This window comes from Anser cygnoides, chromosome 4 (assembly GCF_040182565.1).
Source record: "Anser cygnoides isolate HZ-2024a breed goose chromosome 4, Taihu_goose_T2T_genome, whole genome shotgun sequence".
In the NCBI taxonomy this organism is placed as follows: Eukaryota; Metazoa; Chordata; class Aves; order Anseriformes; family Anatidae; genus Anser; species Anser cygnoides.
The window spans coordinates 11,557,114-11,575,013 of record NC_089876.1 but is presented as its reverse complement, the minus strand read 5'-3'; the positions used below and the strand labels follow the sequence as shown (position 1 = coordinate 11,575,013).

At 39.3% G+C, this 17,900-nt stretch overlaps 1 protein-coding gene across 6 annotated transcripts in view; it reads right to left on the bottom strand.

The window, feature by feature from the left end:
* Positions 1-17,900, bottom strand: part of AFAP1 (actin filament associated protein 1) — a 119,978-nt gene that overhangs the window by 31,681 nt on the left and 70,397 nt on the right. For all 6 annotated transcript variants that reach the window (XM_013179348.3, XM_066996541.1, XM_066996542.1 and 3 more), the window contains exons 5-6: positions 13,169-13,380; positions 10,063-10,242 (exon numbers count right to left, since the gene is read on the bottom strand). In XM_013179348.3, the coding sequence (XP_013034802.2) occupies positions 10,063-10,242; positions 13,169-13,380 (392 nt within the window). The remainder of the gene's footprint in view (positions 1-10,062; positions 10,243-13,168; positions 13,381-17,900) is intronic.

Sequence of the window (17,900 nt, the reverse complement as noted above, 5' to 3'; positions counted from 1 at the left end):
TCTTTCCACAGACGGCCCTGGGGGCTCCCACAGGCCGTGCAAAGGGAGCTCAAGGAGCTCCGACACTCAGGCTATGCCAGGGCCTGTGTGGGGACTGGAGCTGGGCACCGAAGGGGAGACATTGGCGAGGAACTCCTGCCTCCGCGTGGAGCTGCAGTGCATGTGCACACAGGAGCGGCTGCTGGGGGACATGCTGTGCTTCCTCCACCGTCCTGAGGATGAGCTGAAAAATCAGGACCCAAACCTCCTGGACACCCTCTGCAGTGGCTCCTACTTGGATGTACAGAAAATGGCAAAGTGGTTCTAGGAGCTGGTGACAGAAGCCTGCGTGGTTATGCCTCAGTCATCCCAACTGCAGCTAATGGTGCTGCCCTCCACCCGCTTCTGCAAGCTCAGGCTCACCAACGCCTCCAAGGAAACCCTCTCCATCGAGATCATGCTTGGGGTAAAGCAACACAACTCAGACACCTTCCTGACCTTCGAGTAGGCAGAGGCCATTGTTAGCAGCACCACGAGGTGGCCACAGAGCTGCGCTGTGCCAGAGATTCTTCAGGAAACACCTAGGCATGCTCGGCACACCTTCCACCTCAGACATCTGCAGCTCTGTGTTTGTATCCTGTTAAGCACCAGTTTTGCCACCCATGCCTTGAAGACAGCTGTCACGCACCTCCTGACCACCATCTCTGTGGCAAGCATGCACAGGAGGGATTTCCAGCCCCACACCAGCGATGATTATGGTGGCTACAAAGATGACTGAGTGACACCCTGCTTGCCACATGCCCCAGAGCTGAGCATGCTGCCCATGGAGAGGATGCTGCTCAGTGGGCAGTGGGAATTGCTCCTCTGTGTCCTCTCCACAGCAAAACCACCCCTGGGAGAGGCACACCCCATGCAGCTGAAGAGACTGCTGCAGGGAGGCTTGAAGCAGAGACTCCTCTTTCCAGCTGGACAGTGACCACCTGGCCTCCTGGGAAGTGTCCATTCACTCCGTGAGCTTTGACCTCTGCAAAAACTACAATATATATTCTTTACTTGAACAAATGCTTTGTCTGTGAGTGTCTGTACTACACTTGGTCAGGAAATGCGGGCATGAGGTGCTGACAGCTTGGCTGCCACAGCATCGGGGAGGACTTTGCTGAGGAGCTGATTCCGTGGGCTCCAACTGCGCTCATCGCTCATTCTGGAGCTACAGCTCTGCTGCCTGTCCTTGCTCCTCCAGCAGGGCAAGGAGAATAGCTCAGAACCCTCCACAGTGCCGCATGTTGCCAGTGTACTGTATGAATCTGAGTATGAACCATGCCCTGGGAGCCCAACATCATTGCCCAGGATGACTGCGGGGAGGCAGAGGTCAAGCTCTCCATGTGGGGAGCCCCCTGCACAGGGGTGAGTGCCATCAGGGAACACCAGGACTTTGCCTGTGCTGACTGCTGCACCAGCACGAGCCTCAGGGACAAGCCAACGCAGAGCAGCGGCTCCAGGAGCTGGAGGTACCAGCAGAGGAGTCCTACAGCCCTACGGGATGGGAGCAGCGTTTGGCAGAACATCTCACCCCGTTGACCATTTGGGCCCAGTTCGGACTTATCTAACCACTGCTAACGCTGCAAATTACAGGCATCCCAGAACGGATGTAAGAAGGAAATGAATAACCATTTTGGACACTCTGTGGGCAGGTGGGAGATGCAGCAGCCAGGCTCCCAGCCCTGCTCACCACCAAGCAAGGTCACTCACCAGTTTTAGGGAGTTTAAAACTGGCTGGGGCTGCCCAGGACACTGAGCCCATTTAACAGCACTGGCCCAGCAGGCTGGCTGCAGTGAGGAGAGTGAAAAGGTGAAAGGTGACTGGTCACAAGAAAATGGCCTCAAGTTGCACCAGAGGTTGTTTAGATTGGATATCAGGAAGAATTTATTCACAGAAAGGGTGGTTAGGCTGCCCAGGGAGGTGGTGGAGTCCCTATCCCTGGAGGTATTTAAAAGACGTTTGTATGTAGCGCTGAGGGACATGGTTGGTGGTGGACTTGGTAGTGTTCGATGATTGGACTTGGTGATCTTAAGGGTCTTTTCCAACCTAAGTGATTCTGTGATTCTATTCTATATACACTACTCTTTACACTCACATAGCCACACAAGGACAGCAGAGACAGGCTAGCTGAGAAAGAAAGGCATTCTATCCTGCCAGAAGCTTTCCTGCTAGACATGCAAAATTTCCCCTTTAAATTCACATGGCTCCTCCTTTAGCCCTGTTTATAGCAAGTCTGTGTAGCAGTGAGGAGGACCTGGCCTGAGAACTTCCAGTTCCAGGGAAAACAGCAATTAGCTTACTGTCAAAATCCAAATTTCTTTAAATAGGGAGGAGAAGAAAAACAACAAACAACCTCTTTCCAGTTTTGAACTGAACAGCTTTGATGTGGAAACCATTAAAGAGATGAAGACATTACCGAACACAGTTTTAAAGTTCCTTTCGCAGCACTGAAATTCTATTTAAGGGTAAAGCTAAACAAAACAAAACAAACAAACAAAAAATGCTTATGGGCTTACAGAGACCCTAATGATACAACTCATGTGCACATCATGAATTAAAGGCACTATATCCCATAAAGACAGGAAGAAAACCAACCCTGTTTTACAGATGGAGAACTTGGGAATGAAAGAAAGATTAAATCACTCACTCAATGTCACATAAAAAATCTAAGCAGAGGAGGGAAATGAACCTACATTTTTATTTCTGAGCGAGTATCTTAAAATTTTTCAGTATTCTTTCTTGGCTGTCTGAATTTCTCTGTATCTTTTCTCAGAAATGTAAGCACAGTACTATCAAATTCATGGCACTTGGCATGCTTTGTAACAGAAAATTTAGATGTGTCTGGTCCAGAATATTTGCATCTTGGAGTTAAACTTAGCCCTAAGTTTCTCCCAAAATACATTAGAAATTGTTTCTGTATATTGCTTTCCTTTCAATTGCTGGTCTTCAGTTTGGTGTAAACTTGCTGTTTTCCTCGAGAAATGGGACCATACAGTTTCTGGGAACATTCATTTCTGTCTCCTGCATGACCCTGATTCAATGGCTCATGTTTTCAGCATCTGCTCACACCACACAGTTAGTTAATTTTGGCAAAGGCAGATAGTAATTGGAGTTACAGACAGAACAGAGGGAAATGATTTGGCAGCACTAACTGAATAGTATGTGCAAAGTCATGCACTCAAGTAAATACGGTTCTTATCATACCTCACATATTTAAGGAGAAGCTAAAGTGTTTAATTGGGTTGTAATTAAATTTTGATTAAAAAAAATGACACTCTCAAATAGAAGTTCACATCAAGATATGAAGAAAATGCACATCTAAGGATTCCACACTTCATTTCGGCTCAAGGGGTTTGCTGGCAAAGACTTGCTTATCACCTTCTATAGGCAGTATAATTGAGTTTTATGCACAGCGTAAAACTCATACTTTCAGAGCTCACCAGGATGAAATGTCTTTAATATATAATGGTTGCCTGGATGCACTCTCTATAATTACGTTTGCAGACAGCTGCCATTATAAATGCGGTTTTCACATGCTTATAGCTTTAACTCAAAATTTTAGGGATAAAACATTCCACCAGTGCTGCCAACTTGCATAATTTCAATCACAAGACTCAGAGTCCTTGTCAATTTTTTCTATGATGTTCCATCTCCTGGAGTCATATGAAAACAAAACGCTATTTTCATTAAAAAATACTTGTGAGCAGGAGTGGGGAGAGGAGGTCAGAAAACTTTTATCTGCTGCAATGAAACATATGAATATATGGGCAAATATCTCAATGGTTCCAAAACTAGAAAGCAAATAAAAGGAATCCCCAAATGTGTGATTTTTAATAAAATGACACAAACTGGAAGGCTGTTCTGAGAATACTTTGTAATGGACCATGCTCCATTAATAGTTTAAATTTTCCCACACATAAGAAAAGGGAAATCATTCTCTTTCTTACCACAAATGCATTGTATTTTACGTACACACACACATTCATGCACAGGATCTGCCAGGAAAACACACTATGTATTGAAATATTTAAAATATATGAGAAAATATAATCAGAAAACAGAAGACCTTTCATATCTTTGGATAGCTTCAAAACTAAATGCATTTAAAATAATCTGTTATTCCATCACAAGAATTTTAAATATGACAATTGCTGTTACAATAGTACAGTCAGTAGACTTCAGAACTGCCTCTTTCAAATGCAGATATGGAAAAAGCTTGTGCAGCCTGAACTGTATTGCAATTACTTATTTATCTTATAGGAAGGTCTTGAATCCCCCACTGGTTTAGGATATAGAAGTGAATTGCTTTGACTTTGTTGACATGAGGAACAGAAGGGAAATATTTTCAGGTACGCAGCTGGAAAGATTCCCTGCCCGAGTCAGCTGACAATGAAGGGTGACGTCAGTGGAATTTTTGCCATGTGGTGCGTCTGGAATATTTCTTTGTTTTAAAAGATCTTACTACAAAAGCAGTAGAGTTTACTATAAAACCTTCATACCTGCGTTCACCTACAAATTTATATAATTATTGTTTTTTATTTTAAATGACACACTATGACTGCATGCAAAATAACTTACCCTACTTTCATTCTTTTTACTTGCAAAGTCAGATTAATCAAATTTGATTTTTCAAGCTACCTTCAAACACCATGTCACCAGATAAAAAAAACATGAGCTATGCAGTAAAACCAAAAGAGTCAGCTGCTTGCTAACCATACTCTCCCACAAAGACCAGCAAATTCTGAGTAAAGGTACTAAGTTTGCAGCTGGGTTGTTGTGGTTAATCTCTCTGGTACCTGATAAGGAATAAGACTGAAAGCCCCGCCTTGTGTTTGAGGAGCTTGTGAACCTCTGTCCTGGTGGATACCATTGGATGAGTTCAGGCACAGACTGTGCTTACCACAGGGGTGTGATCATATAGCATCTCTTGTCCACCCAGTACCTGTTTTCATGAAACTCACAGGAATTTAATGACTGCCACTGTCTCCCGTGCCAGGCAAAGAAAGGAGTAACATCGCAAGTAAGTTCAGAAGTAATTAGGGAGAAAACTGATAGTTTTGCTTCATTTCTTGAAGTACATTTGCTTAATTTCATTACGCACTACATATGTTAGTGTTAATCTTATCCTCTTTAACAGAGCACCAAAGCTCTAATAGCATTTTACAGAGAAGTAGAAGAGACGCCCCATGGAGTTTACCATGAAATTTGTAATTTAGAAATTACAGGAATTAGAGGAAAAGCGGAAATTTTTCACCTTACCCGTGCTGTAAGTCCTTAAAAGAAATGTCCTTTACCTTGTATACTGGAAAACATCCTCAAGCCTGAAAAGATTCATCTTTCTGTCTTATTGCCATTTGAGTAAATTGGGGATGAGATTCCAGCAAACTAGTAGTCAGCAAGCCTTTAGTGTCTGTATATCCCCTTAAAAATACTTTTCTGGCATGTTTGAACAAAACGAACCCTGTATCCTTTCTTCTGCATCACTACCACAAAGACTGGCCATATAATGGCCCCTGGACGAGACAGGGCAGGAGGCATGGGGTGGCTGGAGGCATCGCTGCTGCACGGGGAGCATTGCCCCTGCAAGGTGGCACAGAGATGCAGGCTGCATTTTAGGCCATACATCTGAGCTGGGTATGGTTTAAATAATTTACCATCCCAAGCTGCAAGTAGGAGAGATAAGGAATACTGTCTAGTGGTGAAAGCAGGGGAACATGTCACAGCCCTCACAGATTCTGCTCTGAGATCTGCAACAGCTTGTATTTGAGATCTTACCCAGGAATGTAAAGAAAATTTATCTCTGAGAAAACAAGCAAATAGGATGTTTGTAGTTCCTTTTTTTTTTTTTTTTTTTTAAAGTAACATTGTTTTTCAAGGTGCCAGTCATACAAACACACTGGTTCACGGGGTCACTGGCCACCCCCTGCAAAGCCAGGGTATTCCTGCTGTCCAAGTGTACAAGTAATCCTGCAGGCTGGCCACAGCTCTGACATGCAGCTCAGCCCTCTGAACCTCCAGGTGATGCCTCCATTGCTGGCGGTGATGTGTGGTGCAGAATGAGCCCAGCCTGACACCGTGAGTTCCTGAAGTTACTTGTAAACCAAGAAGCACTGTATGGAAATCAGTTGTACTGAGCACGCATCCCCTAACACTTCTATCCAGTCACTCTAAAGGCACTTGACTTTACTCAGCTACGCCACACAGATAATAACCTCTTTGGGGAACATTACTTAAGCCAAGAAAGTAATGTTTGAAGTCTTTTGAGATATTCGGCTGGAAATTCCCACAGAAAGTAAAAGCAAGCATACAATGTTTACAGTCACAAGCCCAGTTTTGTGCTGATTTAAACTGGTAAACAAAGAGCTGTGACAGTAGTTTATTCTTCAGTAAAACTCAGTCCGCATTAAGACTGGAGCCCAGAAGTTACTTGGCTCCCTCACTAAGCTCCGTGTAGTGAAAAAAGATTTTTTTCAAAGACTTTTACTGGAGATGACATACAATTATCTGAGATGGAAGTTGGGTAGGTCAACCTGGATAACTGTCCTGAAGAGTGTTGCAGGGTCTATGAACGACACAATCTTGATTTTTTTCTTTCTTACAAACCCTAAAATGAAGAGATGATGCAAAATGGCTGCACACCATAAACAAGAAAAGTTAGCCAAGGGTGCATAATGTTAGGAAAAAAAAGAAAATCAAGGCCAGGATTCCAAATGATAGATTACCTCTGATGCACAATAGATAAACGATGAATGATAAATCAGAAATACATTTTTTGCAGGAGGCATTGCTAGGAGGAAGGGAAGGCCTTGGGGTTGGACACCATGACCATTTCCTTCTTCCGCTGGTCTTCTACAAGAAGCTGCTTCAGAACTTAATTTCTTTGGCATCCACTTATTTTTAATACTAAGAGCAGTTTTCTGTGGCCTTGTCTGAAGGTCCTGCACACAGAACACATTCATCTGGATGAATGAAGCCACTAAACAAGCATCTTCTTGTAATCTTCTTAGTAGTCCTTTTATTTTTAATGTAGCATGTCCCAGGGATCCTGACAAATAAGTGTGTAGTTTCCATGGGTCTGTTGGATGTGCTGAGACAAACAGGAAGATTTAAGACCTCACTTGACCACAAATGCACAAAAGTGCACACAGATGCCCATATACTCAAGCGCACATGGAAAAAGCTTATGTTTGGGTCAGAGTGTGTAACTGCATACATTTTTTCATGTACATTTTTGTGGGAACATTTTAGGACTCAAGTTTGGAAAATTCCACCGCTTTATGTTGCACACTGTATTACTGCTATGATCTCAGCTCTAGGCTGGATTTTATACTAGTTACACTCGATGCTCTGAAATCTTGACAGGCTCTTTGGTGACATCAGCTATCTTTTTCTTCATCAAGCATTTGTTAGCTGGTAAACCTGAAACTCCCTTTGTGGTTTCCAGTCTAGACTTCAATTTGCAGTAGCTTTATCAGCTGTTTTCTTGGTGTCATCTTTAAAAAAAAGGTCTAAAATATTCTGCATTTACTTCAGTTCTACTTCTTCTAATATCTCTTGTCTTCCAAACGATATTTTTAAATTATTTGCTTAAGCAAATGTATTTTATACTGATTACATCTGACTTTAAAAAGATCTTCTGTTTTAGCTTTCATGGGAAAGTCTAGCCTCCAAATCCATTTTGAGCTTTTCAGGCTCAAGAGTAAAGCTTTAATTTGTTACTTACATACAAATTTATTCATGAGAACCTGTTGTTGCCAAGTGATAGCATGGCTCCACTGGCATGTATTGGCACAGTATCTTTGACAGAGGTGTGTTAGGATTAAAAAATATGGATGCAGAGACCCTTCTCATCATTAGTCTCTGAATCTGTCCATTTTATTACCTACAGAAATCACGCATAGATGACAGAGAGCTGGGGGGACAGAGAGCTCATGCCCTATTGAATGACAGGCAGAAGCAGCTCATACCACTTCTTCAAAGACAAAACAGTGATCTCTTGCTTGGTATAAGAAATTACTACATAAATCTACACATGAGTTTCAGAAGCTCATTTTAAGTAAGAGATGCATGAAGAAAAAAAAGATATATTCGAAATTAAAAAGAAAAAAAAAAGTTTTCTTAAATTTTTAAAAACACAGAATGAATGCTTCTTGTTTTCTGAAGAGCCATATTTCTTGAAAACCCTGGTGCTGTTGCAAGAGCTCCGCAAACCGTTTTTGGTTAGCTGCTGGGTTGGCAATTTAATTTGTACTGTACAGAATGCAGCAGCACTGAGGACTTGGAAGTTGAGCACACAGTAGCATTGCCATGTAGTTGAGAGAGGCTTATTAATAGAGAGCTTTGCAGCATGAAGAAACTACATAAAGTGTTGTCAGACTGTCTCCACGTGCTTTGCAGATAAGCATACTTTCCAGCCATTCACTTCTGGCACACACAATTGTGCTAACATGCAATGTGCAAAACCTTTTTTTTTTTTTTTTTTTTTTTAAATAGCAAGAGTGCATCTGGGATATAGAAAAACCTAGCACTGTTCTGCCTGTGTGAAGAATGCTTTAAAGACAAAGTAAAACAAAACAAAACAAAACAAAAACACAACAATTTTTATGAAATAAAGTCTGATAAGTGCCAATGTATTCAGCTCTACTAAACTCAAGTTTAGAACAAGACAGGAAATAATGGTGGAGTTAGTATGATCTAACTGAAGTGGAATTCCCTTGGAAAAGAATATGACTGATGAATTTCTTTTCATCTCAGTCAGTATTTCTCAAACTCCAGGTGAGTTAATAGGACACTTGGATGCTACTATATTTTACAACTTAAAACAAGATACTGGAGTTAGAAGAAGCCTAACAAATACAGATTAGTTTCCACTAAAATGACAACACAAAGTGCATTTTTAAGATAAGATACAAACTCCCAGTCAAAACCAAAAGCAGACATACTGCAAACCCCCCAAAGGTATATTCAAATATTGCAAAATAGGAAATTACAGATTAATTTTCCACTTGGTCAATTAGCACACAGCAGAAGTCATACCTCCTAAGCTGCATTTTATGTCTTCCCACTTCTACAGAAAAAAACTGTCATCAGGAAATTCCTACGTGATTAATTCAATTGTGTTTGGAAAAATACAATTTATTCTTAGCACATAAGTACCATATAAGGTTAGATCAGAGCACAGCATGGAGAATGCCTGATGAGTCTTATGCATTCAGATTTTTAATATGCATTTAAAAGGCTGGATTTAAAGGTCTTAAAACAAGCCACTAAAAATGTAGTGATAGTTTCCCACACTACTTAATTCACTGACCTCTATATCTGAAACTGGCAAAGTCCAGTATAAATACTAGTAATCTGGTTGGGATGTAAAACTGCAGCCCTTGCACCAGGATTTTCCACATTTTCAGACACTGAACAGAAAAGGGTTGAAGATGACAAAATCCTATTTCTCAGAATTCTGTCTTCCCAGAACAAACCATAACAGATGATATGTTGCTCAATGAGAGTCAGCCAACTTTAATTGACTTCTAGAATTTGAATAATTTTTCTCCCTCCAGAACAATTCAGACAGGTATCTCCTCAAGCTTAGCTTGTTTAAAAAATGATGGCTGTGACGGTGGTATGTTGAATTTTTGCAAGACAGCCTTGTCAGCAATGCTTATGCACCACTCCAAAAAGCAAGCTGGGTGCCAGGTCCCTTCATATTAGGGAATCTGAGTCACCAAAGCTTTCCAGATAATGAGCTGGAGATGTAAATGGAAGGGAATTGCCACCTCCCTTCTTGGTGCCAGACTATTGTGCAATTAGCAGTGAAAAACATATGCACCCACAGCGGCTGTGTAGTGATGAGCTTACGGTTGCCCAAAGAGCTGCTTCAAGGCCTGAGCATTAAGTCTGGATTTCTGCAGTCCCAGACTGGATGGGATTTAAGTGGTCTAGATTACCTGAAAACTACTGTCTGTATCTCCGATTTAACAGCAAATGAGCAGGCAATAGAAGTGCTTTGTTGGTGGGAAAGCTCTTGGTCAGAAGTCACTCCTTACCTTTAGCCACTGTTCCGCCTGCTCTTTGCTCTGTACTGCCAGAACCAGTGCATCTGCTCCTTGGTGCGAGATTTTCAGCTCGTGCTTCTTCTTTTTGCTGTCTTTGGGGATGTACGTGATGCTGCAGTCATTCAGGAGCAGCTCCATCTGGGGCTGCTGGTCCTTGGAACTTTTGTAACACTGCAAAATGCAAAGGTCAAAAGTTAAATCTCACCTTTCTGAACTTTAGGGAAAAGCTGTTATTATATAGAAATGCTATTTTTAATATTTTCCACACATCTCTTTACCACATACCCCAGAGTTCAGCCAATGCTAACTTTGCATTTTTCTTCATCCTCTTTGTAAAGCAAAATTGCTTCCAGACTGACATTAATAGAGATCTTTTATTGTAGGTACAACATATGGAGGGCATTAAGCTTCTCTGTGTTATCTTTATGACTCAACCTTGACCTTCATCAGGTAGGAAGAGGGCGATTTTGGATATCTGTTCACATGTACCAGCAGAATACACTTGTACAGTTTACGACTTTCAAACCCAGATGCTTACCCTGCCCTCCAGCATATCAAGGCAAACCTACACCAGTGCTCACAAGCTGCCCTCACAAAGGAGCAGGCAGATGCCTTGTTGAGATAAGTAACAAAATTTGTTGCAGTCTGGAGAAGAGGGAAAATCACAGGAGTGTAGTTTTTCAACTAATTTGGTTTAATCTGTCACTGCACAAAATCACATAAATGTTGGTTTACCCTTTAAGGTCCTGCCTAAAACTATGTGAATTGTCCAGTGTTTTTCCCTCAGTAGCAAGTGCTGCCAATGAACAGTCATTTCATGCTGTATCACTGATGACTTGCTCTATGTTTGAATTGGTGATTTGAAGATGCAGGGTTTCACATTGCATCACTCGTCCTGTTGAACTAGTCCCTATTTCCTCTAACACATCAGTATAGATGAGTTTTGTAAAGCTGTCACAGACTGCCAGACTACAGAGCAAGGTTTAACTGTGTGGATGAATGTCCAGTAATTTTATATACTAATGTAAATTGGGCTTTTACTCATACAAATAAGCATGAAAGCTAAAACGGTATCTGATATTAAGCACTGATTAGTACATGCATACATAGAATAGTTGAGTATGAATGTGAACGGAAAAACACATACAGATTTTACATGTCTGAGGCAGTGTTCATGCCATGATGCAACTGTCAGGAGTACAGTAACTGTTAGAGGTTATAAACACTTCAACTTAGGCTGAACAAATAGAGCCACTCTCTGCAAACCATTCATGATCCTCCCTTCCTCTCCAAGGCCAATTAACTTAAAATTTCTCCAGATTGGTCACAGATTTTAATTTTGTAACGTTAAAAAACTTAAGTTTTCAAGCTATGAAACCTTGAAAACATATAGCATTAGTCTCTTCAAGAAGCAATCAATAGCATATGTTTTCCTTTACATTAAATTAGAAATTTTATTTATAATTACTAAAACTGAAGTATTTATGTATAAGTGACTTTACATGAAAAACAATTCCCTACTAAGTGTTATTCTTAATGTCTAATTCAAATTAAAATATTTTATGATGACAGCTGCATGATTATGCAGGCAACTACTAATCCCTAAGAACATTTATTTGTTTCACTTGCATATCTCATAAGTTATATCTCCTTCAAACAATAAACCAATCTTGTGTAATTTAGTCATTAGACTCCTATAGGGATTTTTATTTTCTTAATCCCCATTATAGAATTACTGAAAGACACTCTCTATAAAGAGAAAAAAGCTTTTCAGAGCACACATGTGGCTAAAGGAAATGAAAAGAGAAAAAGATAGCATATTTCTATATAGAACAACAAACATAATTCTATAAGAAATACTGTGTGACTTCTGAGAAAATGTTTCTTTCCCTTTTTCTTCTTTCTTCTCTTCAAGCTGTTATTTGATGGTCCTGAAATCTGACATGATTCTGTTATATGCTGATAAAAATGTGGGCTAAGGATAATGGCATTACAACAATATAATACAAACTAAATCATATTCAACATTCCTTTTATCAATTAAATAGAGCTGGATGCAAAAATTAAATCCTCTGTAACCATGGGAAACTAGAAATGAATTCCAACTATATTTTCAGAAACTTCTTACCCAGATATTGCTATTTCATATCCTGTTATTTCCTACACAGCCATAAGCATAAATGTACTTGTAAACAAACACACCTAAGTTGTCTTGTACTAGTATGGAATGATGAGGTTCTACAGAAAATGTTCTATCCTCTGTTAATCAGCTTTTAATACTTGGGATATTACAGTAAATACCAGTTACATAAACAGCTATAACTGTTGCAGGCACCAGATAGGAAGACAGGGAGTGTCTAAGACTCCAAATGATTTATTATGGTACGCCTTAGGTTGCTTTTAATGTCAAAGAAATGAATGTCTCCATTAATTAGACTCTTTTCAAAAAACAAAAAGACTTCTATGAGCAGATAATTTACTAACTTTCAGAATCTTTTACTGGTGCCTGCCATTAGAAAGAAACATAACAGATTTGCTTAAGAGAATACATCCACTTGTTTCTTTCCTTTCTATAATGCAGCTGTGCATCATGTGAATACTGCATCTGTAATTACTGCAGAACAGATGGTGTAGGTTTAGTTTAAAGTGTATACATTACAACAGCATATGCTGCCAAGTGAGTTCTCAGTCTAACAAGGGACTTTTCTCTCCAGCAGTCTGATCCAACAGTTCATACACAAAGCTCCCTATGAGATTTTTGGTCCACAGGGAATGAAAGATTGGATTTACAGTTTCAGCATATTTTTTTTTCAAATGAAATATAGTAGAAGCTAATAGGGTAGACTTTCTTTCCTGTATCAGGGTACTGACTGGGCTTAAGTGCAATAAAAATCTAAGTTCTAAGTGGCTACATGATACACTTATAATTATAGTGGTTCTCTGATTCTTGGGTAAATCATAACCGAACTCTTTGGTAAGGTTACTCTAGACTTGGCCACTGTTTGCAGAACATATTCCAAAACCTAAATTCCTATAAAAATAAATACATCATCTAAAAGGTAGAAAGAAAATACAGCCAGATAAAAATAAAAATTACCAGTAGTTTGTTTTCTTTGATAACACACAGCAGTTTGGTCCATTGCCCAAATCGTTTCTTTCTAAGCAGGAAGGCACAGATTTTGGCATCCTTCACCAGATCCATAGAGGCCTCCTCAGAAGGCCACTGATGTCTCATTTTCTTCCCCTTTCCATCTTCTTCCTCTTCATCATAGGATTCGTAAGAGCTGCTCATGGCATCCGAGTCATAATCTTTAAGAAAAGGATTTTTAAGCATAAAAGTGTCAAGTTAAAACATTTAGCCATGAAGTATACTGAAATAATTGAAAAACTCAACAGGGTTCCTTTTGAGTTAAGGCTTTTGTATGTCAGCCACCAACAAACTACTGTTTCAGTGCTTAGTAATATCACTACATTAAGTTAATTGAATAAAAGATGCAGTTCCATTATGAAGTTTTACAGAAGACCTGTGCTGACGCCTTGGGAATTTTAACTGAAAGAATGAGCTTGGAATAAATAGCTAGAATTTTAGGTGGTGCTTCTCCATTCTCATGGAGAAGAAACAATTGGAATATTTTCAATAGCTGAAATTTCATCCAAATATTTCCAGGAAGAAAATCTCTCATTTGCTTTAGCTAGGTATTGAGGACACAATTCGGGACGCAAGAGGGAAACCTGCAGCAACTAGGAAGGGAACAAGAGATCAAATGGCTGGAGAGCTCATTCTGAAACAGTCCCCACCTATGTGCAGAGTCACAATGGGTTATACCCAGATTATCTACAACTCCAAATCAAGCTTAAATATTCTGATATGTTTTGTAGTTTCACAAAGCTTATATAGAATACTATATCTTCATTTCAAAGAGAAAATAATATATATATTTCAAGCTCATGAAACTTTTTTTGACAATGAATTGTTGTCTTCTGGTCAATTCTACTATTGAGGATTTGGTTTGGGGCAGCTCCATATGGGAAAGTGGTAAATGCCACAGATGATTATCAATGGGAAAACACAACATTTTTTTTCACCTATTTTAGAAAAATCAAGAGACAGATGGAAAAATGTAGATTAGATGTTTAAAATGACAGATTTGAAAACATTTATTCCAGAGCATTTATTTTTTTCTTATTTGTTTAAAAGAATGTGTAAGATTTGGTAGAAGTCACCAGACTCTTCTCTTTAACTTTCTACCCATAAAGCAGAAAAAAAATCCTAAACAAAAACAAACAAAAGAAAACAAAACAAAAAAAAAAAAAAAGGAAAGAAACACGCAAACCAAAACCAAACCAAAATGTTCTCCCTCTGACCTCCTTTTGGAGTGGCTATCCACAAACATTCACACAGAAACATCAGGAAATGCTTGGCAGTTCATCGGCCAAACTCAAACACAGAGTAGAATGCCAACCTGTTTGGACTAGAGGAAGAATTCTTCATGTGGTGTTACCAAATATGAAGATGTAAGATCTAGTCACTAAATCAGCATCTTCAAGAAGGCCGTCTTTCAAAGGCATGAATGGGCTAACAGACAAACCTAGAGTTGCTGTCCCTCTGGGAACTGGTAGTCTTTCACATAAAGCATTTCATCTTTAACTTCACCCTCCCCCTTTCCAAGAAAAATAATACTTAGGTGTCCAAACATAACTTCCTCGTCCCTTTTTCAGATTTACTAGTGAGCTTTTGTTGCAGCTACACCACTGTCATAATGTTCATTTAATGTTTGCTTCCTTTCTACAACCATCTTTTACCTCACTTGTGATATTGTTCCACTTTTGGCCATAAGATCATTCTTAAACTTCAAAATTTATACGGGCTGACAAGAAGCAGAGCAAGTTACTACTTGTATACGGAGATATGTTAATACTGTTCAGATAATACTCTGCCAATATTGTACTACCAATTAAATGAAAAAATGCCACCAGAGTAGTATTACCATATCTCACTACATAAGATATTGTCACCATATGTGATATCATACAGGTACTTCCCAAGTGGCTCACAAGCAGCTCAAGTGCAGACTTCATGATAGGAATAAGTTGTATGATCAGCAGTGGAACTCTGCTGGCACAGCAGCTGCAGGTTCATTCAAATCTCTGTTTATAGGAGAATGAAAGCCAACAGGTACTTCCGAGGCTGACACTTCTGGACTCCCGTCCTCAGAGAGAAAAAGAGGATCTCTGGGGACCTGTTGCCATATCCTGCCCAGAAAATGCTCATGTTTCTGTTCTGGGTCTCAGGACTCTTGGCTAGATGAAGAGGTTTTTGTGTGACTCACACCAAGAAGGTTGTCCACTGTGAAGTACTCATTTAGTCTGGGCTGAAGCCTTTGCTGCTCTTTGCCACATCCCACTTCTATTCTTTGCTTCTCTAAACATTGAAATGATAACCAAAACAAAGCTTTTAGGCTCTGAGACACAGACTATCTTCCTTTCACATGGTAAAGTGACTATTTTAACATAAATAGCATAGGCATTCTACTACTCATACATAATACATCTAGCAGACATTCAGAAAGTTATCCAGAAAAATCCAGCATGTATGTATAATTGCAAAGGGCAAAATTCCTTTTAAATATGCTAAATTGTGTTAAACCGCGTAAAGGCTACTAGTGACTAAATCCTGTTGTCTCTTATTGCCTGATCACAACAGCTAAGGGAATAGACTGGACTAGAAATTACAGTTAAGATCTGAAAACGTCTTGTGTATATGTTCAAGTAAACACACTCTTGTCTTGGAGTGGAGGTGGTGGTGAGAAAGGAGAGACTTTGTAGGAAAAAAATGAAAAGGGTCTGTCCAAAATGAAGCAGTTTTGTCAAATCAATAAAGTCTGATTGACTTTAACCATTTATAGGTATTATATTATAGTACGGAAGCCTCCTTGTTATTAATGATATTACAAAAAGACTCAGTGGGAATATTTACTAAAGATAATTATATCTATCACTACAGTTACTTAACAGTTTATTATTGCAGTTCTTATACTTTTAACATTTCTTTGATACGGTCTTTATCTCAATCAGTCTGATAAAGTACAGGTTAATATAGTTATAATCTTTGGTTAATATAGTACTTTGTTGGGTTATTTTAATTACCACACACACTAGATTCAGTGGAAGTTTTGCTTGAATGAAGATAAATATTGAATTTAAAAGCAACTTTATTATGGATAAAGAAAAATAGATAACTTTTAATACGAATTTTAAAAGGTGATGAATTCAGGACATAAGAATGTACAACAAAATCACAGCAGGGCAGATGATAAGTTACAACAAAAAAAAGCATTAGATATCTGGGTATATATATACATTTATATTACAGAATTACTAATGAACTTTTAAGACTGATATCCTAAATATTTTTATGGGTTTGGATTGTTAAGTACAATAAGATATCAGTTTCATACTGTGCCGTATTTTTTCCTAGGTAATCCTTTAGCAGTGCTATTAATTTTTGTGCTACTAATGTTTTTCTGCCTGAGCGTGGCTCTTGTTTAATGACAAAACACAAGTCAGCAGTTCACAGGGTATATAGCAGGACCACCCATCATGTCCACCCACCAAGGGAAGACATGAGGAGAGGAGTGATTCTGCTGCCCTGCTAAGTTCCTGTAATTACTTTGCGTTATATAAAATTCTTTCTTACCTTCAATTTCCTAGGTAAATTAAGAGCTGCCAACTACCCTGGTTTGTTTATCATGTTTAGAGCTAATGCACAATGACAAATTTCCCTGCCACACAGTGTACAAAAGAATAATTAATGTTCCAAGGTGACTCCTATGCATGTGTTTTAAGGACAGAGATATTATTTTGTTCATTTGCTCTGGTTAAAATAATAAAAACAGCTATAAAATGGGGGCTGATATCCCTTTAATATTTGGGCCACAAAAAAATAACTGTTAGTGATAAATCAGCCATACACAAGTAAGAAATTACCCCAGCCAATAAAAAAGAGCAGCAAAAGGAAAATCTTTTCAATTTGTTAGTACATAATGACAGCTAACTGGGTTGACTGACCCTGTGTACATTCTCACAGCAGTCATTTCATCGTTTCATCAGTGTTCTCATCCTGTCTCCTCTTAAGTGCAATCAGTCTTTGGACAAGTACCGGAATTTGGTAAAGAGTGTTTGTGTTGCAGAAGGAAGTTCTGGTGGTCAGCTGGGAGACAACCCTATGCTTTTTGCACTAAACGAGCAGTCATAGAATCATAGAACCATTCAGGCTGGAAAAGACCTCTAAGATCATCTACTCCAACCTTTAACCTAGTACTGTCAAGTCCACCACTAAATCATGCTTCTAAGTTCTATATTTAGTCACTGAAATAGTGACATGTTCATCAAGCATGGCTTATGGGAGCCAGTATGAATGATTTACCCCTAACCACAGTACATCATCAGAAATGCTGCAGATCACATCCTTTCAATAGTTACTCACTTTAGAAAAGGTGGTTTTTATTTTCTTTGTCTACTTAGGCAAGTAATTCAGTGCAATAGGAACATACCAGGAGATCTGCAGACCAGCACCAAGTTCTGAGGCATCTACATTTGCACTATTGGTAGGTTAGAGGGGTTTACTCCGGACAATACTTAACTCTGGATCCCTAGTAAAAATGTCCCCATCACATTCATGCTTCAAATATGTCCAAAGGATTAATGGCTAAATTGGACTCTGTCTCCAATAGCAGTCAAAACACATGTGCACCTAACTTGGAGCTGCAGGTTTAGTTTTCTCTAAAACGAGCCTTGTTTGTGCACACCAAAACAGTTGTGCACACCAA